Genomic DNA, 25,434 nt, shown 5'->3' on the forward strand with positions numbered 1-25,434 from the left:
CACTAATGTGTAAGTTTTCCTTATGCCTTCTGAGTTTTAAAATTACTACATAAATTGCATTAGTTATACTATTTGGAAGAGTTACCTTAATTCTTTTGGCTAAACATCCAATATTATTTGGAATTGCAATACAAAATTACTTAAATGTTTTATATTTTATCAATTGTAATCTTATCTGTACTCAATTTTTTACAGGTTTACAGACCTATATGAATTAGCTCAACTTTGGTCACTCTTCCACTTTTAACATAGCAGTTTAGCTCCATCTAGAGTAAACGCAAATAAAACCAAATGATATTTAAATATTCATGTAGTTTACCTATGAGAAAAAAGGTTCAAATATAAGGAATTGAGGTTTATTTGTAGGTACATGATCTTAATTTTCTAAGATTAAAAAAACAAAGAAAATGTTTTATAATTTGTAATTTTATTTAGGGTCAAATGTTTGCAGTTGAGACATTAAATGTTTCTGTTCTGTTCCTGGGATAAATTTTTTTAAAAATCCAAGGCAGTTTTTTTCACTCTTAAAATAATGTAAGGTGATTTCATCATTGAGAAATATTTCAAAAAGGGGGGGGGATATATATTTTGAGCATATCATCACAATAAGGGAATATTTGCGTATTAATATAGGCATTATAGCACAAGGAAGTAAACATATGGTTTACCACCATTTTTATTTTGATGGTGGTGAAAAAGGTTGACTCCCTTTGGTTTGCTAGAATTCAAGAGAGAAGGGAAAGTACTAGGTTAAATGGCATGCTGAGATTGTAAAGATCCCAGGTTTAAGTAATTTTTAAATGGTTAAAAAATACCTTGACCTCAAGTATAAACTGAATTTTGATTCAGAAGAGTTACATATAAATTTACTACCCAGTACTTAAATTATGTAAGATTAAAAAGCATGGTATATCTTTACTTCCAATATTAAAATATTAATCATTTCTTTATGAATTCCAAAGTTAAAACTATAGAAGATTATAAATTTTGTTTGTGGAGGTAAATTATTATAAAAATACAATGCTTTCTACCAAAAATGTGCAGGAGAATAATGTATATTAATCATCTGAGAATCAGAAGTAATTTTATGAATTACAGAATTATTAATATTGAGCTAAGCTTTTCTGAGGAGGTAGTTCTGAAGTGTACAGATACTGCAGAGGTGAATTATTCACCTAAATATTTAATCTTCCTCATAGCTAATATATGAAAACACAGTTTAAAAATTACATTTCAAATAATTTGAGGTCCCTGATTTTTAAAATATGTATGCTGGAACATATACATAATAGATTATGAATACCTTAATACAATGAAAAGGAGGATTGGACTAAGTAATAAAGTTGAGTATCAGGGCTAGAGGGACCCACAGGCATACAGAAAGTTGCATGACTGGTAGGTCAGAAAAATGCTTTCCAGGATGAAAGTGAAACACTTGGAGAGGACAAAAACACCTAAGGAATCTTGATATATAGTTACACTTCATCATTCGAAGAGCTGGACAGAATTTTAATTCTTTCAGTGCCAAAAATATGCCTCTATTTGAAGAGTTTCAGATGAAAATCTTAAGTCTGAAGATATATGGCAAAGCAGAATTTTGAACTAATGAAATTCCTTTACAGTCAGTTTTAATGGGACAGATTAATTTCATTAAAATTTTAATGTGGTATTTAGAAAACATGGAAATAGTTAAAAAATCATATAAGTACAAAATAATTTTTAAAAATCTTTAAAAAAGATATTTAACAGCTATGATCCTGAAAGTAACCCTAAATCAGCACTTTCCTCCCATTAAAAAAATCGAAAAAAAAAAAATCTCAAAAGTTGATTGAATTTTCTGACAAGAAGGTTAAGAAGACCAACAACCAGTCTAAAGTCAGTAGCAAAAATTCTAATTCTCTCCAACTAATCTCCTTTTGAGAAATGTTATATTAGTTTCAAGCCCACCTTTGTTGCAAATAATATTAGAAGAAATAAAAAACACAGAGAAGGCTTGTTCATTATTTGGACTTTCAATTAAAAAATCTTTTAAAACATGTTATGTCACTTATATTAATCAGTTAACATTAGGTCTCTGTGATCCTGTATATTTTAAACAAAGATGCTTCTGTTATTTTAGGCAAAATATCCAAAATATCATTCTACATAAGCCTTACTGCAAAATAGTTTTGTCCTGGATTTCTCTATGGTTTACCCTCTTTTTAAGGAAATCTATCTTCCTATTAACTGATTCCACTTCTAACCAAAATAAAAATTATTCTGACTCTAAAAAAAGCAAAACAGATTTTATCTTTAAAACTGTTTCATTTGAAAAACTATAACTTGTGACCTGCCACTCTCTAAAACCACCATTTTTAATCTAGTCATTTAAGTCTTATTTGTTAAGGACTACAATCTTCTGTTAGTCTCATTACCTACCTGGAATCTTGTTTCCCCATTTCCTTAAATGATTTAAACTTTAGGAAATGATTGATGACTTTTCTACTATTATTAAGTATTACAAAAGGAAAACTGATGTTGACATGCATATTCCAAGTACAGGTTTTAATGGCACCTACATGATAGCTCCCTTTCATTATTTTAATCTTTTATATTCTAGAAATTTAAAGCCCTTAAAGGGTTATGAAAAAAAAAAAAAAAAAAAAAACCTTAACCTAACACAAATCAATCACATTCAGGACATACTGAATGAAATATTTCCTTCATAATCCAACTTTTAGTTTAACGGACATTGTTCAATATGGCACCTCTGAGACCTGACATTATCTTGTCATACTTAAAATTTGCTTCATACTTCTAATTTATTTAAAGTTACCCTGCTCCCCATTTATCACATGTATAAAATATTCCGGTTTTCCTCTTATTATTAACAAACTGATAATTTTTGTCATCAGAAGTGGATCTTTTTCTTTCTCACCCCCATCACTCAAAATATACCAATAAATAATGATCAGATTAGGGAACAGCATCTTAAAAAAAGAATGTGCTTTCTTTTCCCTAGAGTCTCCACTATACAAATTGTGAATGATATCTCTGTTACATATCATACCACTTACATATCTGCCCTTGGGAGATTTCACCTTAGTCTTCTAAGATTCTACTTTGAATGGTTATAAACGTCAAGAATTAAAGAAAAGCAGTTACTTTCATAAGACCAAAGTACTGGATAAAATGGTCTTGTCGATATGGCTTAACATTAATATGGCTATAACATAGGGACTAGTCCCTGTTTTCTTTATTAACATTGTGAACTGATCACAATTTTTTAAAGTCTAGACTAGTTTTCCATATGTTTTACATATTTTTATTCTCACATCATATCTCTTAAAAACAAAAGGACGCAAACATTTGCAGTTATCAATGCCTTTTCCTTTAGATGTGGTTTCATTTCCTTCCTTCAGGCTTTGTTACCAAGAAGTAAGGTTTGAGTTCAACACTGTCCATTTGTTGTGAAAGTATCAGAAGGAGTCATCTTCAAACCAATACTCCAGATGGACTTATTCACTGATTAGCTGCATAATTTCTTCTAGGACATTTGTAACAGACACAACATACACAGGATTTCAGTTTGGGTTGGTTTTTTTTTCCCTTTTTTTTTTTTCTTTTTTAAAATAAGTGTGTTTCCAGGTTCTCATATTTTCTTTTCTTTGAATGTATTGCACAATATTTTATTATTAAAAAAGGTTTTATGTCTCAGGCAAAAAGTTTATCTCCTTCCCTCAGGAGTTGCTAATGTGTATTATTTTCTAAAAGAGGTAAGTGGTTGTCTGTGTGGCCATCCTCAAAGGGAACCTAGAAGGGAAAAGGGAGAAAAAAGACCAAATCATTAGTTTTATTCCTTATACTATTTTCTCTAAACACAAAGCTGTATTTTGGATAATTCTTTCTAGGCACAAAAAGTGACTATTTAGATTTAGAAATGATATTATGATTCAGAGATCAACACCATGTATATAATATCACTTACAGAATGGACAGATTTATAGGCTCCAAGTCTGAAACGACAGCAAATTATTTCAACTATAAATTTTCCAATTCCATGTAACATGCCTGTAACAAAAAATGTTCATGTTTTTAAATTAAATTATTCTGAAATTGCTATACATGAATAAAAAACTCAACTAAAATGAAATAAATTAAGAAAGGAAACAAAGTTGTTTGTATTATTCTCTTTCATGGTTAGAAACTAAGACAGTTAGGCGCAGTGGGGCATGCCTGTAACCCCAGCAGCTCAGGACACTGAGGCAGGAGGATCACAAGTTCAATGCTAAGCGTCGCAACTTAGTGAGGCCCTAAGCAACTTAGCAAGACCCTGTCTCTAAAAAAAATATAAAAAGGGATGAATGTGTGGCTCAGTGGTTAAGTACCTCTGGGTTCAAACCCCACTACTAAAAAGAAAAAAATAAATAAATAAGAAGATAGTTATACATTTAAAAACAAATTAATGTTTTTTCAAAAACACAAGGCCATATAATTCATGACCTTGACATAATCTTTTCAAGGTTTTCCCCTATAATTTTGAAAATAAATTATCAACACATGTTTAAATAAATCAAAAAACAAGGAATTACATAGAAAAGTTATTCATTTGTTAAAAAAATATGCTTAAGAATATGATGCCTTGCTGGGAGCAATGGTGCACACCTGTAATCCCAGCGGCTCGGGAGGCTGAGGCAGAAGGATCAGGAGTTCAAAGCCAGCCTCAGCAAAAGAGAGTGAGGCCCTGTCTCTAAATAAAATATAAAATAAGACTGGGGATGTGGCTCAGTGGTTGAGTGCCCCTTAGTTCAATACTGGGTACCAAAAAGATAAATAAATAAATAAATAATGACGACTTGGAAATCTAAGGCAGAATGATCACAAGGTTGAGGCCATCCTTAGCAACTTAGCAAGGTCCTAAACAACTTAGCCAGACCCTGTCTCAAAATGAAAAATATAAAAAGGGGTGGGAATGTGGCTCAGTGGGTGAGCACCCGAAGGTTCACTCCCAAGTATCAAAAAAACAAAAAAAGATTCCAAGTATATAAACCATTCAACTCCATGTAATACAAATAGGAATTAAAGATGAAAAAGGAAGTGAACTTTTTCTCTACTTTACCTATTATGCTTAAATCTCAATTTTTCATCATTACAATTCTGCAAATGATCTTTAAAAGAATTTCAGAATTCAGGGCCAAAAATCAAAACATTATTGATTGAAAAAAATCCCACATACTACAAAGTTGAAAGTAGCATAAGATATGATTTTACACAGTATAAAGCTTAAATGAAAAGGAAATTTGAACTTAAGTGACTATTTCTATGCATTTTCTCATTTAACTCCATACTACACTTACAACTTAGATATTCATTGTGATTTTCACAGATGAGAAAACAATTCCAGAAAAGGTAGGTGACTCATTCAAGGCTACCACCAAGAAAATGGGCTGATTTAATTCTAGTTCTGTCTTCTGTTAACCCCCAGGATATTTGTAGCTTACCAAATATCCCTTCAATTAGTGAATGCTGTGAAATTAGTTACTCTTAATGGTGAGTCACTATAATTTTAGAGGTTTGAAATTAACATTAAACAAAAAGTTCTTCAAATATTAAAACATAAGAATGTGTATATTGCCCCTTTTAAGGAGAAGTATCTTAAGTGTAATTAGTAGACACTTTTTAGAAATTAAGACAGAGAAATGACTGTTAACCTGTTGTTGAAAAGATTCCTCCAACAATACCACAAAGTCTTACAAAAAACTGCCAGAATGGCATATGCTCCTCAGTAACTGTCACCATAAGAGAACTGAGATCATATTTCATAAATATCCCAGAGACTCCATGGCTGCCTGCAGCATGGTTAATGATACGTTCCTAAAAGGAAGGGGAGGAAAAGGAGGAAGAGAGGAACAAAATTTATGTTATCTGATTGTTAACATATATTGACAGTATTAAGTTGTACAACTCTACTATACAAGACATTCAAAATTCTTTATGAATTATTCTACCAGATTAAACTCTTCAGACACAGTTATTCAGTATTCTTTGTGTGGTTAGCTTCTGAAACTATCAAAAGAGCAAAATTATTCTTTCTTATAGTTTTTCTTTTTTTTTTGCAGTATTGGGGATTGAACCTAGGGTGGAGGGTGGGGGTGTTTTACCATCAAACTATATCCCCAGCCCTGCCTTTTATCTTTTAAGACAGGGTCTTGCTAAAATGCTGAGGGTGGCCTCAAATTTGTGGTCTTCCTGCCTTAACCTCTGGAGGTGCTGGGATTACGGGCATGTGCCACCACACCTGGCTCATTCTTTCCTATTTTCTCAAATAGGTCAGCTTACATTTGAGTTTTATACTGAGTCCAAGAGCTTACAACTGAATAGCATGTTCCTCATTGACCAAAACAATAAGAACTAAGTTTATATTTTGATGTAGTTTTGTAGTATTTATCTGCTAGGAATTTACAAAATAATCATATTTCTTTCCTGTTTTTTTTTTATTGGTTGTTCAAAACATTACAAAGCTCTTGACATATCATATTTCATACATTAGACTCAAGTGGGTTATGAACTCCCATTTTTACCCCAAATACAGATTGCAGAATCACATCAGTTACACATCCACATTTTTACATAATGCCATATTAGTAACTGTTGTATTCTGCTAACTTTCCTATTCTCTACTATCCCCCCTTCCCTCCCCTCCCATCTTCTCTCTCTACCCCATCTACTGTAATTCATTTCTCTCCTTGCTTATTTTCCCATTCCCCTCACAACCTCTTATATGTAATTTTGTATAACAATGAGGGTCTCCTTCCATTTCCATGCAATTTCCCTTTTCTCTCCCTTTCCCTCCCACCTCATGTCTCTGTTTAATGTTAATCTTTACCTCCTGCTCTTCCTCCCTGCTCTGTTCTTAGTTGCTCTCATTATACCAAAGAAGACATTTGGCATTTGTTTTTTAGGGATTGGCTAGCTTCACTTAGCATAATCTGCTCTAGTGCCATCCATTTCCCTGCAAATTCCATGATTCTGTCCTTTTTTAGTGCTGCATAATACTCCATGGTGTGTAAATGCCACTTTTTTTTATCCATTCATCTATTGAAGGGCATCTGGGTTGGTTCCACAGTCTAGCTATTGTGAATTGTGCTGCTATGAACATTGATGTGGCAGTATCCCTGTAGTACGCTCTTTTAAGGTCTTCAGGGAATAGTCGGAGAAGGGCAATAGCTGGGTCAAATGGTGGTTCCATTCCCAGCTTTCCCAGGAATCTCCATACTGCTTTCCAAATTGGCCGCACCAATTTGCAGTCCCACCAGCAATGTACAAGAGTACCCTTTTCCCCACATCCTCACCAGCACTTGTTTGACTTCATAATGGCTGCTAATCTTACTGGAGTGAGATGGTATCTTAGGGTGGTTTTGATTTGCATTTCTCTGACTGCTAGAGATGGTGAGCATTTTTTCATGTACTTGTTGATTGATTGTATGTCCTCCTCTGAGAGGTGTCTGTTCAGGTCCTTGGACCATGTGTTGATTGGGTTATTTGTTATCTTATTGTCTAATTTTTTGAGTTCTTTGTATACTCTGGATATTAGGGCTCTATCTGAAGTGTGAGGAGTAAAAATTTGTTCCCAGGATGTAGGCTCCCTATTTACCTCTCTTATTGTTTCTATTGCTGAGAAAAAACTTTTTAGTTTCAGTAAGTCCCATTTGTTGATTCTTGTTATTAACTCTTGTGCTATGGGTGTCCTATTAAGGAATTTGGAGCCCGACCCCACAATATGTAGATCGGAGCCAACTTTTTCTTCTATCAGACGCAGAGTCTCTGATTTGATATCAGGCTCCTTGATCCATTTTGAGTTAACTTTTGTGCATGGCGAGAGGAGGGGATTCAGTTTCATTTTGTTGCATATGGATTTCCAGTTTTCCCAACACCATTTGTTGAAGATGCTATCCTTCCTCCATTGCATGCTTTTAGCCCCTTTATCAAATATAAGATAGTTGTAGTTTTGTGGATTGGTCTCTGTGTCCTCTATTCTTTCCTGTCATTTATGTCATCAAATTTAAAAAAGCAAATAATTTCAGTTTCTGCTGTTCATTTTGAACTACACAACATGAAAAAGACAATGCACTAAGTTGAAAGATAATATTTGAACAACGGTTTCAGTTTTAAAAGGATTTAAATAAACAAACAAACAAAAAGGAATGCCACTAGAATCATAGATCTACCAGTGTAAACCTTAAGGAAAAAAAAATCTATTTCGTTCTATCCTGCTTATACTTCAAAACTCAAGTTTGGAAACTAATAATTTTCTATTATGGCTCCAAACAACTATGCTACCATAGCGCATTGTTATAACTTTTGTGCCAGATTCTGTTTTTAGTAAGTTTTAACTAAACTGTATGCTTTTAGGAATACAAGTGATATAATTATTTATCAAGGTAAATTCAAACATTTTTATGTGAAGCATTACAAAACCCTTTCCCCTATTATTAGCACAATAGAACCTTACAAGCTACTGATCAAATTTTTAATAATGACTTTACCTTAAAGCTCTGAAATGCTCAATATCGTGTTGAAGTTTACCACATATATGGATATGTTAGGGACTGCGATGTCCATGTAACAAAAGACAAATGATTTATTTTGGGTTCTAAGACCAAAGATCAGCCCCCTTTCCCTACCCCTCAATCCTGCACTTTACCAACTCATCACTTCTTTTCTCAAGTGAAACACAACTAATTTGGTCATCATATCAGTATTCACACATCCCTCTAAATATTAAATGCTCTGAGATTCTAATATATACCTATTTTTTGGGTGGGGTACCAGGGTTTGAACCCAGGGCACTCAACCACTGAGCCAGTTTCCCACCCTATTTTGTATTTTACGTAGACACAAGGTCTCACTGAGTTACATGGTGCCTCGCTGTTGCTGAGGCTGGGTTTGAACTCACCATCCTCCTGTCTCAGCCTCCCGAGTTGCTGGGATCATAAGCAGGTACTACCGTGCCCAGCTATATTTTTTTATACTTTTAATTTGGATTTGTTATTTTTAAATATATTCTGGTATAATTTCATATCAGTATATAGAGATCTTTTTCATTCACCCTTTTGAAGATACGTGTTCTTCTATTATATAGATGTACAGTTTGGGTTGTTTCTAGTCTTTATTATTATAAATAACAATACAACAAATAAACTTTACACTCAACACTTTTGTATTATTCTCACTGTATCTTGGGAAAGAATTACTAGGAAAGGGTTTGCTAGGTTAAATGATAAAAGGATACATCATTGTGCAGATAGTGCCAAACTTCTTTTTACAGAGACTATGACACTTTACATTCCCATAGCAATACATGTGTCTGTTTTCTCCAAAGCTTTGTCAACCATGTATAGTGTCTTCCAGATGTTTGTTAATCTTACGGTGAGAAATATCTCCCTATCCTTACAGAAATGTTGAAAAGCACAATATATACTTATATACATTTTACCTAGTTTGTATATACACACAAAAATAAACAAATACACACAATTATATATATTTGGTTTTTCTCCCTGAGCCACTTGAAAAGTTAGACACAAAATTTCACCCCTAAAAAAACCCACCTAATTTCAGAACATGGAAAATTCTACAATTATTAAGAACCTGGTCATAATAAGTTACAAGTATACCAAAAGAAAACTACAAATGAAGAAAAAAAAATTTTAAAAAGCACTTATTTTTTGTCTTGCAATTCTTCTTGATGTTAGTATTTGAATGTTTACCATTCATAAACATAAAAACAAGAAAATAAGGGCTGGAGATGTAGCTCAATGGTAAAAGTACTTGCTTACCATGTGCAAGGCCCTGATTTTTATATCCAACTCCACAAAAAACAAATAACAAAGCAGGTAAGAAATCTATTAAACTTTTCAATTCTAAAACTCTGCTCCACCATTGTCAGTATTTATTTATAAAACCACACTATTCTGAGGTTCCACAACACTTTATCAGATAACTACAAAGCACTAACTTAGAGGAGGCAAGCCCTCTAAATTTGCTATCTGATCTATAAGAACCACATATGTTCCTTGGTAGGAACATTTACTAAAAAATAAATAACAGAAGGCTGAGTTGGGGCTCAGTGGTAGAGTGCTTGCCTAGTACATACGAGGCACTGGGTTTGATCCTCAGACCACATAAAAATAAATAAATAAATAAATAAAATAAAGATATTGTGTCCATCTACAACTAAAAGAAAATATTAAAAATAAATAAACAGCAAAGACATCAGAAAATCTGCTGGCCAATTAAGAACAATATAGAGGAAAGAATATTATAAAATTAAACATGTTAAAAAGATTAAAGACATTATGAATAAGTGATTTCATCATAGTTTAATGATTCAAAGTTTTCATTGAATAGAAACATTTCAGATTTTTTAAAAATTCTGTTCTCACTCTAGAATATACTAATACTTCTGATAAATTTTCGGCTTAAAATAAAATGTTAATTCATTTCAAAATTCCTACAAATTTTAAAATGAGAAAAGGAACCAACTAAATTTGAACCTTGTACCTGGGGGGCTATAAAACACTAACAAAAAAATTTAAAAATAATTTTACCAATCAGAATCAACTTACCCTTTCTGTCACAGAAAACTGATGGGTATCTGCTGAAATTTTATATGTATGTAGTTTTGTTGGCACAACTGTAATAAAATATTGGAACATCTGGTTGTCTAAAATAAAAACAAATTTTTTTTTTATCAATCCAATAGCAATAGAACCAGATATATCCTTCTTCTAGAAAATACATTAAACTTAAAATTTAATATTATATTTGACTTAATGTCCAATAAAATGAAAATGTACTCATGGTTGCACTTTCTTTCTCTTGCTCTTTCTTTTTCTCTTACACATACACACACAACACACAAACATACAATGTTAAAAAATATGAACTAGTGATTTAGTTAGGTAGCCCTTATAATCATTATCATTCTCATATGAAACATGGAAAAATAAAGGTAACATTTCTTTGTAGTGCAGGAATATGAGTAAAATAAAATTACAATAGTATAATCATCATAATTTTCAGTTTCTCCTTCTATCTTAAGATACACTAACAAACTTCTAAATGACTACTGTGAAATTAAGAGGGTCATTTTTATGGCATGCCTAGGTTTAATACAAGCAAAAAATACCAAATAACAAAGCAGGTAAGAAATCTATTAAACTTTTCAATTCTAAAACTCTGCTCCATCATTGTCAGTAATTGGTAATACTTAATAATTGGTAATACTGGTAATGAAGCAATCTTCATTCTCTAGGTATATTCTAAAAAATTAGGTGTGTCTGTAGATGAGCAATGAGGCCACATTATGTTCAAATGAAAATAGATGTACTTCACTCAGCATAGTAATTTTCTTCTGAAAACTAACTATGTATAAATACAGTAATTTAAAATTAATTTTAAAGAACCAGATGAATAGCTTCTTTAAAATAAAAATCCTAGTCCAGTGGGCTGGGGATATAGCTCAGTTGGTAGAGTGCTTGTCTCACATGCACAAGGCCATGAGTTCATTCCCCAGCACCTCCCCCGCCCCCCACCCCCACCCCACAGTCCTTGGCCATTTCCCCAGAGACTCTAATTTAAATGGATACGATGCCCAGGAATATGCACTTTTCCACAAAGACCTCAATAACTGTGATAGAGAGCAGCCCAAGAATACTTTAAGAAAAACTAAATATTTACTTACCTGGTCATATTGTAGTAAAAAATAAAGAGTTAAATTACTATGTAACAGGAACCCTCAACAAATCTTGCTATAAAGCAAAGTTAGTGGGAATGTAACCTGAGTTTTAATCAGTGTTTTGCCAATTACTAGCTTTACAGTTTCAGACAAGTCAATTAACCACAATTTCTAATTTTCAAGAAGGGTACAACACAAACTGGACAGAGCATATCCTACTTAAAAATGGACATCTACTCATCCCCATGTAATACCAGAAGCACTATTTTAAAAAAGAATCCAAGAATCGGTATCTATATATGTGATCTTTAGAAAATCAAATGTAGTAACAAATTAAACATATTTTAAAATACTACAAACAAAATAAACTCGCAAGACAAATATGAGTCACGGGAGACAGTATGGTTTGTGTACACTTCTTCCTCCCTGCCTTTGCCCAAGTTCACCAAGAACAGAATGTACTTCCCTTCACTGATTTGGAGTAATTTAGGCATGTTTCATGGAAGCTTGATAAGCCCAAATTCTGTAGAATTAAGTTTATAAAATGAGGCATATCTCATAAAGAATTCTGTAAGTTTTGGCACACAGAATTAAATGAAAACAAGATACGCTTAAAGACCAACAAAGTCTGTGAGTGTGCATTAAAAGAAAATACATGTTTAAGCTAAAAATTTAAAAACTTATGGATTCACAACTTTTTTATAAACTGTATGTAGGCTGAGAGAGGTATTTAGCTACTAAGAAAGGGATATCCTCCGTGCCCTCTTTAGATATGGCCAAAAAAGATATGGGAAAGTAGGAATACTTTTCAGAGGACAAAGCAAAGAGAAATGAAGAAAGCATGGGGGATTAGGGAAATCTGCCTAGAAGCAGAATAGGACAAAATCAACGCACATCTCCATTCCTAGAGCAGGGAAATGTCACATTTGTCCAGATGAATTAGAAAACTGCTATAGACCACTGACTCATATGTGTCACTCCTTCCTCGCTTGTTTTGAATGGGAATATTTAGTGCAATTATAACACTCTGTGCTCCAAAAGTGTAAGGTAGGTCTTTAAAAGGTACAGTTGATGAGCTATATCCCAACTCTTTATTTTTTACTATGACCACATAAGAAAGGCAATCAAACATTTTCAATAAAACATGGAAATAGACTACTTGAACTAAGAAAATAAACTGATACTTCTATTGAAATTCAATGTTTAAAAAAACACTGAAAGAAGTTATCTGTCCTATAATGTAGTACTTTTGACTATATTAATAAGTCACTAACACCAAAATGTTCTTTTGTTGTTCTTTTTGTTGGTGAATATAGAAAAATGCACTTATGCCCAATTAACTTATCAACCTTTCCTATATTTTGACTGTTAAAATTCTCTTTCCCCTGCCTACTCATAACTCTAATTTCTTTATTCTGTTCTATGACATTATTTGTTTTGCAATTCAGGGAATAGAACCCAGGGTCTCATGCATGCTAAGCAAATGCTCTACCAGTGAGCTACACCCTAGACTTTTTTTTTTAATCTGAAAAGGTTCTTGCTAAACTGCACAGGTTGGCCTCCAACTTGCCATCCTCCTGCCTCAGGCTCCCAAGTAGTTAAGATTACAGGTGTGTGCCACCACGCTTGGCTCTGTACTATCACTTATTTTTTAGCACTCAAATTTTGTGCAATTCTAGGACAAATTCTCTCTACATAAATAATCCATCGGCCATTTAAAGATTATCTTTACTAGGGGGTAAAAGGATAATTAAAAGCCTACTAATAGTAAGGTTATAAAAGCCATTTCCTACATGTAAATTACAAGAATAATTAATAAATACTTACGATCTATAGTAATTTTTTCAGTTCCATCTAAAGGATTAATAATTCCTGGAATAAGTTCTCCAAAAGACAAATGATCTATTCTGTGAGAAAAGTTGTAAGCTAAGAGACAAAAAAAAAAAAAAAAAAAGACAAAACAAAAACTAAGTAGAGAAGTTATATTATTCAAAAATACATGTTACAGATTGGTTTACATTTTTATCTATTCTCAAATGAAAATATCTAAATTTTACAAATATAATAATAAGTTATTTAAAACAACATTAAGTTGAGAAAATGCATCAGGATTAAATGTGTAAAAGTAAATTCTGATAAAATACTGTCTTAAGTTTTATAATTTACATGCAAATTAAATTCTAAGAAACAGTATTACATTTAATCCTGAGAGCAAAAAAAATTTACATCTTTCTTGATCCGATAAATTATACAGTTACAAGATTCTGTTTTTACATGAATTGGGATGATGTTTGTCTGGCTAAATGATGAAGCTGATCATATATATATTTCACATACATCATTGCTGTAACTAAACATATTTTTATAGAATTTATTTTGTTGTCTATAGCTGACTTTAAAAGTAACTCTTCTCACAATCATTATATCAAACCAACTTTATACATACACATGAATATGGCCACATTTAGATACAAAAATTGAACTAAACTTCAAATATATTCTCTTGTCTATAAAAATTAGTGGAACTGCATACAAAGTGTTACAAAGTACATCTAGGCCTTCATCCCCAACCTTAGAAGTATCTGAGCTATTAGCAAACTGAAGTAAAAGCAGATTAAAAATGGATTAGAGTAAAAAAATTCAATAATTAATTTTCTCCTCTGAAGAACATCTGTTTTTAAAAAGCTTACTTTCAAAACCCTACTTTGCACCGGCAATAAAACAAACAAAAACATACACCAAATAAAAACTCCACTTTTTTCTTCAAAGACATCTACACTGAAAAAATTTCAGAAACTACTTACAGTCATGGTTGACAAGTGCTGCTAAATGTGCATGACCTCGAGGATGTGGAATTGCCCTGAAAGGAAGGAAAAAAAAATTAAAGTAATAACACTTAAAAAAATATAAGTAATTAAGGGGCTGGGGTAACAGCGCATTGGTGTAGCACTTGCCTAGTATGTGTGAGGCACTGGGTTCAGTCCTCAGCACCACATAAAAATAAATAAATAAAATAAAGGTACCGTGTCCATCTACAACTAAAAAAAACCAACTTAAATATATATATATATATATATATATATATATATATATATATATATATATATATACATACACATACACATACACACACACACACATATACACATACACATAAAACAACTAAAACTAGAAAGTGGATCTTTCCCAAGTTACATAATTGTTTGTAGTACAAACAGAAGAATGTATGTGGCTTATGATTAAGAAGACAAGTCTTATCACCTTGGCAGTATAAGGAACTGGGGTTGGCAAATATTCTTCCATAAGGAAACAGGTAATAAATATTTTAGGCTCTGTGGCCAAGATACAATATCAAAGCTATTACATAGAATATAAATTCTCATACACTTTTATTGCTGAAACTCAAAATAATAATAACAGTACTACTTTTTGTAAAGTAAGTGTTTAACAGGGAAGCTACTTTTCCTTAGTGTTCCTATTTTCCAACCTGATTACAAGTGTTTACCTGTTAATGATGATCTATACTGAAATCTTATATATTTCAAATTTGAAAATATAAATCCATGACTTGTTTGAATTGGGCATATTCATTACTTGGAAGGTATTTCGGCAATACTTATTAGATTCTTGGTATTTGCTTTTAAGCATGTCATTACATAACAGCTTAATAATTTAAGGCAGAATTTACTCAACTGTATAGTTACAAGGATTTTTAAAACACAGAAATTTCCTTTGCACTTAAAAGTGTTTGAAAACACTTTTGGAAGTACAATTTGAGATAAGAAAATATATCCAAGTAGAAGAATAGAAATCTAATTCCTATGTAAACTTTTAACAACACAACCTGTGAAAGCATTAAGAGCAAAGGAAATCACTCAAAAATCACTTAATAGTATTTGTATCAAAATAACCTTTACCACAATATAAGCTTCATATATAAACTCTGTTTTTGCCTTAACGACTTTAGGTTAAATTCATCAAGTAACCTTACTGAGCACGCTCAAAACTAAATTTCCTAAGCTACTCTGTTTGGTCATAGTGGTAGATGGTATTTTCTCACTAAAAAATTTCCATCTTGGTAGTGAGCTTAAGAAAAAAAAAAGAGCAATAAACTTTTACCTCCGCTAAGCCATCAAATTCCTGTATAGTAGGGCAAGTTAGAATATTCAGCTTTTATTTTTAACAAAAATTCATGGAAATTACAATATTTAAGTCCATGAAAGCAAATTAAATTTACCACTACCAGTTAAAAATACATGACAAATTTAAATATTTTCTGTAAAATACTGATGAAAAATGGATAACTATAGGCTTTTAAAAAAGTCTGTATTTTGGGGCTGGGATTGTGGCTCAGCGGCAGAGCACTTGCCTAGTACAGGCGGGATCCAGGTTTGATTCTCAGCACCACATAAAAATAAAGGCATTGTGTTGTGTCCATCTGAAAGAAAGATTCATTCTCTCTCTCTCTCTCAAAAAAAAAAAAAAAAAAAAGTCTGTATTTTCACAATTTGAAAATTTACTCAAGCAAATCTTTTCCTGCTATTACGTTATTTTTACATCATCAGTTGTAACACATCTTAGCAGATTTCACTTTATATTGTACTGAATTTGTGCTTTCTTGCTTCCTTTAAAAATATTATATTATTCCACATAGACTAATCAAAGATTCTAATTTTTAATTGTTTTAAATTCAACATTGACTACTCAAATAAAAAAACAAACAGTACTGGTAACTCCTATCTACTCATCAGTCGTTTAGTAAAACCACTCAAAATCACTTGCCTTTTTTTTTAATTGACTATTAGCTACTGCTATTGAGGTCCAACTGCTATAGCACTTTCCTTGCTGAAGGCTAATTACCTAAAGCAAATTTATTTTCTCTGAATATACTGTTTCAGCTGCATTAAATTATCAGTACATAGCTTTCCTTCCTTGGCTAACCAATGAGACACTCAGAAACTTACTTTAACTGCAACCTCACTTTCATATTTTATTTTTATGAAGAATTTCTAGATATTCTATTTTCTAATTTTTCTGACCATTGTGTTTCTATGAGTTAGGTTAACATCCAATAAAATTAAAATTTTGTGCAACAAAGCAACTCCCTATGCACTGAAATAACTAATAGTTTAGTCTGGTAAAGTGCCGTGTGTTCAGGGTAATGTATATTACCTCAGATTCACTATTAAAACAAAAGTCTATCGTTGTAGGCTATTCCTATCCCCACAAAGCATATCACTCTAACAGTATTCCTACTAAAATTCTAAACAAATTTTTAGACAGGAAAATTTCTGAATAATCACATTATAGCATCATATCTGACTTCAATGGTCTCTCTCTCACACAGTCTCACAAACCAGTATTTTATTCTGAGAGGAAAAGAGAACAATTTTAAATTATGCCTCTTTTTTATTTCCTTTTTAAATTTTTGTTAAGACACACTTAAAAATTTATGAAGTAATAGCATAAATATACATCTCCCTTTAAAAAATTAAAAGTTAAAAATCAAATTAAAGGACTGAGGCTGTGGCTTAGTGCTAGAGCAATAGCCAAGCACGTGCGAGGCACTGGGTTCGATCTTCAGCACCATGTTAAAATAAAGGTATTATGTCCAACTACAATAAATAAATAAATAAATAGACAGACAGATAGATAGATAAATAAAATTCAATCATTCCTAGTACATGATAGCAGTTCTCCGACCCTTGTTAAAGCTCTTCTTAGGGAAGTTAAATAACTAACAATTTACCTATTTCTTTCCTGGACACTGTAATTTCTACCCCATCAGACAGGAAATCTACCCCAAATGATCTTTCAGTGGAGAAAAAGTTATTCTGAAAATTGGTAGGGGTTGGGGAGATGCATTTCTGATTGTGACAATTATTGGAAAGGGGTTGCTACTGGCATTTGTGGACAACAGCCAGAGAAACAAGATAAACTGCAAAGAAAATCAATTAAAAAAAAAATTTTTGTTCTACATCTTACCTAACTTTAAAATGCTTTAAGAGACATTCACATACATGAAAAACCTATATATAATTACCTCAGACTAGAACCTAATTCCATTTAGTTTCACAAATGCGGGAATTTCAATATACACTAAATTTCCCAAGAAACTGAGTGAATATTATACTATTTTGTTCACAACATTAAAGAGAGTTGTTCTTTATTCCAGAATAACATCTCATCAACAAAAATGCTAATACACCTTTCACAATCTGTTAATGTAAGTTGCAAACATCTTCCTGCTTCCTTATACTTTCTAGTATATTCATTTGCATGCTGAATACATATTATAAATTATGTTATATTATACATAATATAAATCTTTCTTATACTACAATTAGAAATGGCACATAATATAAATTATGTTATATTACACATAATATAAATCTCTCTTATGTATATATTATACAATCAGAAATGGCACTATGTTTGAGAGATAATACAAAATTTTCAAAATGATAAGTTCTGTACTTGATAAATACAAGACCAAAAAGTTAGGAATGTGTTCACATAAAGACACCACTGAGTTGAGAAGATACAAACCAAATGCTTTTCCATGGGGCCTCTCTCATTGAAAATATACGTTATCATCATGAGAGTGTAAGTTTTCATACTGGACTAGGATATATGCAAAGGTGTAATAAAATCTTCTAAATTTCTTTGAGCCAACTATTAGGCAATGACTAATAGTCATTGCCTCTATGATATTAAGTTCTAAGGTTCTGAATAACAGATTGGGAATGGGTAGAATGGGTTCTAGCCATAGCAAACAAATAACAAAATCTGAGGGAGGAAATTTATTTATTCATTCAGAAATTATGTAAAATTTATTATTCTACAACTTCTATGCTAAGTGCAATTCATAAGAGGTGTGATCTGATATTTTTCCTTAAGTTTTGCCTAATTTAACTTTATTCCAGAATACTGCTGGCTTCTAACTATATCAAAATATTTGTCAAGAATTAGTCAAGGACTATGGGGTTGGGGTTGTGGCTCAGCAGTAGAGCACTTGCCTAGCACATGCTAGGCCCTGGTTTGAGCCTCAGCACCAAATAAAAATAAATAAATAAAATAAAGGTATTGTGTCCAACTAAAACTAAAAAATAAACATAAAAAAAAAAAAAGAATTAGTCAAGGACTAAATTTTGGTGAGGGATACTACAGGGTTTTAAACAAAATGAAAGCCTTAACAACATGACCAAATTAATGAAATGTCTAAATATGAGTTCTCTGGGTACTAAAATTTAGCAAGCAGAAAGTTTTAATTCGTATTTACCAATAGTTCATTTATTCTACTATATAAAATATGACATGAGTTTTACTTTTGTCCTGAGGTAGTTTTTAAAGTTAGTATATTCTTCTATGTCCTGAAAATAAAGCCCTGCAAAGCAATCTCAAGACATTAAAAATAGACACAAAACATTTTAAGCAGTCCTTTACTAGCTAGCTATATATTATCTTATTAGGGGAAAAAAAATTTACTTTTAACCAAGCTGCAACCTTGTCTAAAAGTATTTTTGGTAAATGAAAAGAACATACTTGCCCACAGTTATGTGAAAATTCCCTGCTACTTTATTAACATATAGATGACCACGAATTCTGCATGCATCTGGAGACTGTGATGAATCATCTTCCCTATTAAAACAAGATATATTAAGATTACTTAAAATACATTTGCTAATCATTCTGTGGTGAGAAAATTACATATAGAAGGAATAAAAGTCCAAAAAGATAAATTTCTAGATAATATCCTAAATGTCAAAAATAGAATAGCAGTTTCCTAAAGTCTCCAAAGTTAAAACAATACATCTACAAAATAGAAAAATATATATATATAATTATTACATATCTACTATGTTTACACAAACCTCAAATTACATGTTTATTTAATCTAACCAAAGGATTAAATTCAATGACAGAAGATTAAAACAAAAGAAACAGTCCAACCAAAGATATACTTTCTTCATCTATTTCTGGCACTGAGGGAGAAAGGGGATGACAGGAATAAAACCAAGGTAAGGAAAGGGAATCCTTTCTAACTTTGAATAGACAATAACAATTTCTTCCTAAAAAATGTAAAACCTCTGAATATTTTTAAAGTATCCTTTTCATAATCATAACTTTTCTTAATATCAGCTATTCTAACCTTTAAAATAAAAATAAGAGAAGTAAACAAAGATCCTAACCAAAATTTATGCATCCTCATAATAATAACTGCAATTAATTTGTTCATAAAACCTAATTTTAATATATATACATACATACATATATATATATATATATATATATATATATATATATACATATATATATATATATATATGTGTGTGTGTGTGTGTGTGTGTGTATAATTTGGCGGGGGGTGGGGGGTACTAGGGATTGAACCCAGGGCTGCTTAACCACTGAACCACATCCCCAGCCTTTTTATTTTTTATTTCAGATAGGATCTCACTAAGTTGCTGAGACTGTCTTCGACTTCTCATCACTCTCCTGCGTCGCTGGGATTACAGGTGTACGCCACTGTGCCTGACCCTAATACAATTTTCTATGAAGGCATAACATAAAGTAAATAAATAAAAGTGAAATAATATACTGTAATAGTCCTAATCAAAATTACAGGCTGCATACATAATAATAAAAACTAATATTTAACAGTGTATCTTTAATAATTAATAATTCATGATAGAATTATTAATGGTTCATAATGATAATCAGTAATAAAAATTTTCAGAGTAAAAATTATTCCATTCTGAGAAAAAAATAAGATTTATAAAACTAAACCAATAGTAAAACTGTCAAATTAAATTCACAGTAAGTATAGGAAATTTGCAGATTTAAAATGCACATCTCACCTTGGTGGAAGTGCTGTTGATGCACTTTTAAAAGCACTTTTAAATATCACATCTTGAAGTGAATGCTCTTCTTGTAGCCTACTCTGAATCAGCTGCAGCATCCTAAATTAAACACAAATAATAATTTAGAAATATAGTAAGGTAAACAAAGATAGTCAATAGTTATTCAAAAATAGCAATGGTTAGCTGACTTAGCTAAACCATATATATTTATTATACAAGATTTTATTCCAAAATAAAGTATATAAAGTTTCCTCTATCTACTTCTTTAGAACCAAGAAAAATGAGGTGAGGTCGTTAGTGGTCTAATAGCTAGTACTAAGAAATCCATCTGATTTCATCAATAATGAACATGCAGTCAGGATTACCAAAAAAGTTCTACTTACCTGAATATCTAAATTCATCTTTCATACATATGTCCACAATTACAAAATTTTAACTTTTTGTCAGGCATTGAATTAAGTGTCACAGATACAGAAAACAAGACAAACAAGGGCATACAATAGACTTGATGGAATTGGAAATGGTAGATTACTAGGATATAAACCCACATCACCAGTATCTACTTTTCATTTCAAACTAAATAATGAGACCATTTAAATATTACCTGGTGTCCTTCCCAAGACAGTTAAACTTTATTCTATGACAAGATCATTCTAAATAAAATATATTTCTTCCTACACAATTTCAAAAGTAATATCAACATATAAGCATAGAATTATAGAAAGCAAAGCATACATTTGAGAAAAAATACTTAGGTTTTAATTTCCTTTAACATCTTTAAATAACTAACATCCCAAGTCATTTGTAGTAAAGTTCAAACTTAGCAAGTATAAAAATTAAATATGGTGGGGGAAAAAGGGATTAAGTAAAATGGAATTTTTAGGGCAGTGGAAGTTTTTCTTCTACAATGTGTTTTATTATACATTTGTCAACTTACAGAATGTACAATATCAAGAGTGAACCCTAATGTATACTTAAAACTACGCTAAAAGATAAAAATCTGTTCATACACACACACACACAAAAACATACGCATCACTGAACTTGAATAAGGTATGTATAAACATAGGCACTTAAAAATGTAAATGTAAATCTGATAATTCACACTCCACTAAATGATAAAATAAGCATTTTCTTGAAATGAAAGTGGGTAATAAAATATGTATGTACCACCCATCTAAATACTGGTATAACAGGGCTACTTAAAATAATTCATATTTACACTATAAATTTAGTTTAGAATAAATCTTAAATCAGGAGACTCTCATCACTATACAAAATATATGTATGAAGATGTGAATTTGGTGTCAAGATACCTTATATATAATCAGAAATATGATAAATTATGATATTAATGGTGTATTAAGAATTGTAATGCAAAAATAAATAGATTTTTTTAACAAAATATTAAATCAGATTTTAAAAAGTAGAAATTCAGAAAGACTATGTCCAGGGTTTGATTTTTTTTTTTTTTTTTTTTTTACAAAAGAGAATAATTGAGATCCTAAATATTTTAGGATCTTTGCCACCTGCACCTCAGATAGAACATTAATCTGAAGGATATACAAAGAACTCAAAAACCTTAACACTATAAAAACAACTAATCTAATAATTAGAGAAGAACTGAACAGATACTTCACAAAAGAAATATGATCGTTCAACAAATATATGAAAAATGTTCAAGATCTCTAGCAATTAGAGAAATTCAGATTAAAACTACACTGAAATTTCATCTCACTCCAGTCAGAATGGCAATTATCAACAATACAAATAACAATAAATGTTGGTGAGGATGTGGGGGAAAAGGTAGTGGACTGCAAATTGGTGCAACCATTATAGAAAGCAGTATGGAGATTTCTCAGAAAACTTGGAATGGAATCACCATTTGACCCAGTTATCCCACTCCTCAGCATATAACCAAAGGACTTAAAATCAGCATAATATAGAGAGTTGGCACATCAATGTTTATAGGAGCCCAATTCACAACAGCTAAGCTAGAGAACTAACCTAAGTGTCCTTCAACAGATGAATGGATAAATAAAATATGGTACATAAGGGTAAAAAACAAGTTCATATGTACACTATTCTGGAAGACATAAGGTCTTGGAAATCTCTAGGCCATTCAAGAGTAAGTAAAGAATATATGTTGAGAAGCAAAACATGATCATCTAAAAAGCTTCAAAAAAAAAAAAATCCCATCTTCAGATACATACATTTAAAGACTTAATATCTTTGGATCCAAGCCCAGCAGAAATTGACAGCTTCACATTTTTGTGGATCTACATCAACTTTTGATGCTAGGCAGTGACCAAAGACAGTGATGACAATAAAGTGTATGTTCAAGTAAATTTTGCCTGGATTATACCAATCAATAAAGCCTATATTCTACATAGAAAAGTATGTAGAAAACCATGAAGAAAAAACTCTATCATCTTTATAAAAACAATCTCTTCTTCCACTTATTACTAATCTTAATAAATAAATAAAATTCCAGATGAAAGGAGTCACCTCATTTTAATATTCCTGGATAAAAGTGAAATATTTCATTTCTGGATAGCTTTTCACTAAGAACACTAGAAACCCTAAGACATCTAATAGTTACTGCTTTTGTTCAACCATATTCAATTTCAATTTTCACATTAAAATTCCCCCAAATGGTGAAATAAGAAATTAAAAAAGAAATACCCTTGAAACATATTTTGGGAGACTAGAAAACAAAATGGCTTAAAAAACTTCCTTTGCAGTAATCTTAAACTATGTAACACCTTTTTAAGGGAAAAAAAAAAAAAAAAACCCAACCAAGTAAAATAGGCATAAACCATGACCAAGTAGTTTCATAAAAAAGAACTACTAGGTGGAAAAAAATTCACAAAGATATTCAATTGATTCATAAAAAAATGTTAATTAAAACCAATACAATACCAATTTTGATCCATTAAACTGGCAAACATTTTTTAAAAAAGTCTATTACCCATTTTCAATGAGATTGTACAGAAATAAGTATTCTCATATAACTTTGAAGTATAAGCAAAATATTTTGTGAGGATATGCCTCACCACCTATGAAAATATCTAGGAATTTTCCACATACAAACTAACACAAGTACATAAAGAATTACGTTCACAGATGTTTAGTGAATATAATTTTTAATACTAAAATTCTGGAAGCAACTATATAGTAAATCCTGATAAAAATGCACACAGAGCACTCTACAATACCAAAACATGATATAGATTTCTATGAATAATAATACTTTGTTCACTTATTACCTCTGCCACTCTTTCTGCTGTGGTGAAAGATCAAATATTACCTGAAATAAAAGAAAACATAATTACTGGCACTGCCAAATATTCTTGGCTTTTCTAGCACAATTTTTAAAAATTCTCTAAGAAACAAATTCAGAGTGTTACTAAAAACAGGTATTCTTGATTTATATTTAATCTTCTATAAGTCAAGTTATAAAATTTTAATGTAATTCTATTCAAAAATAGAATAAAATTTACTAATCACAAATAGGTTCCTGTTAAAGTTATCTGTTTTTATTGACAGATATAAATAGTCAATCTATCAGGATATAAAATGGTATTTTGGGACTTAAATCATTTAAATCACGGCAGGATGAAACTAACAACTACGGTGGTGAGTGGGAAGGCATATAGCTTAAGTGTAAAATTTGAGGATTCAAAGCCCATATTCTTGCTAGGAGGCAATAAGAATTCTATCCTCAGCCAAATCTGCATTTGCAGGCCAAATAGCTTCCTCCATGACTGGCACAGAAATTCATGCTAATCTGTAAATCAACCCCTACATTTTTACCAAAAAAAGAAATCTCAAGTCCCTCTACAAAATGATAAACAAAAATAAAAATGACAAAAAAAAAAAAAAAAGAATGGTAAAAATTAAAAGCAATGAAACATTATTAAAATTGAAAAACTAGCCAACCCGGTAGCTAATGCCTATAATCTCAGAGGCTCAGGAGACTAAGGCAGGAGGATTTTGAGTTCAAAGCCAGTCTCAGCAAAAGCAAGGCACTAAGTAGCTCAGTGAGACCCCCATCTCTAAATAAAAATATAAATTAGGGCTGGGGATGTGGCTCAGTGGTTGAGGGAACCTGAGTTCAATTCCCAGTACCCCCCCAAAAAAAAAAATTTGAAAAACTGTTCTTAAAATAGTATAAAACATAATGCAAATGTTAAAGTGTCTAATCATCTGGATTAATATTTCCAGATAGCTCAATATGTTGTAACAGTATCCGCTGAACTGAAAGGTATATAGCTTCATATAAAAATTACTAAAAAGTCAATTGTGTCAGCAGGAAAATAGAGGTCAGGAAGAAAGGGAAAGAGTAGCAATAACAAATTCACTTTTCTATACAAATTTCTACTTAAAAGAGTGTACACCAAAAGTACGTTTTGCTGCTGTAAAAAAAAAAAAAACTAATATGAATTCAGCAATCAAAATTCCATTCAGTTACTTCAAGTCTTCCTCTACTTACCACTTTGAGTTATCATTTTGCAATTTTCCTTAAAGAAGGGTTCACAAGTGCCAGTGGTGAACAAAAAAGAATTCAATAATACATATGTAAACACAAGTACCACAATACCAAAAGGCAGTCAGCAACTAAAAAGTAGTTGACAATTGCATCCCTTTTCTCAGAAGCTTCTTTAGGGCTAATCCTGATTAGGTCTTGTTATCACTGTACCTATCCCCATAATGGGTCTGCTAATAAACCAATTATGCTTTTGCACAACTGTGCTTTGAAGATAATAAGAGAATGTCAGCATTTCCTAAGGCTTGAGAAGTGAAAATGAGGTATAAATTAATACATGCCTATGAAATTTCTCTTAGTTAATG

General features: G+C 31.5%; 1 protein-coding gene across 2 annotated transcripts in view; it reads right to left on the reverse strand.

Moving 5' to 3' along the window:
* Positions 1 to 408: 408 nt before the first annotated feature.
* Positions 409 to 25,434, reverse strand: part of Ergic2 (ERGIC and golgi 2) — a 39,859-nt gene continuing 14,833 nt past the window's right edge. For both annotated transcript variants that reach the window (XM_076854244.1, XM_076854243.1), the window contains exons 6-14: positions 23,850 to 23,890; positions 20,578 to 20,679; positions 19,265 to 19,360; positions 14,524 to 14,579; positions 13,547 to 13,645; positions 10,608 to 10,705; positions 5,691 to 5,853; positions 3,968 to 4,050; positions 409 to 3,792 (exon numbers count right to left, since the gene is read on the reverse strand). In XM_076854244.1, the coding sequence (XP_076710359.1) occupies positions 3,730 to 3,792; positions 3,968 to 4,050; positions 5,691 to 5,853; positions 10,608 to 10,705; positions 13,547 to 13,645; positions 14,524 to 14,579; positions 19,265 to 19,360; positions 20,578 to 20,679; positions 23,850 to 23,890 (801 nt within the window). In that variant the 3' untranslated portion in view covers positions 409 to 3,729. The remainder of the gene's footprint in view (positions 3,793 to 3,967; positions 4,051 to 5,690; positions 5,854 to 10,607; positions 10,706 to 13,546; positions 13,646 to 14,523; positions 14,580 to 19,264; positions 19,361 to 20,577; positions 20,680 to 23,849; positions 23,891 to 25,434) is intronic.

Source organism: Callospermophilus lateralis, chromosome 4, assembly GCF_048772815.1.
Source record: "Callospermophilus lateralis isolate mCalLat2 chromosome 4, mCalLat2.hap1, whole genome shotgun sequence".
In the NCBI taxonomy this organism is placed as follows: domain Eukaryota; kingdom Metazoa; phylum Chordata; class Mammalia; order Rodentia; family Sciuridae; genus Callospermophilus; species Callospermophilus lateralis.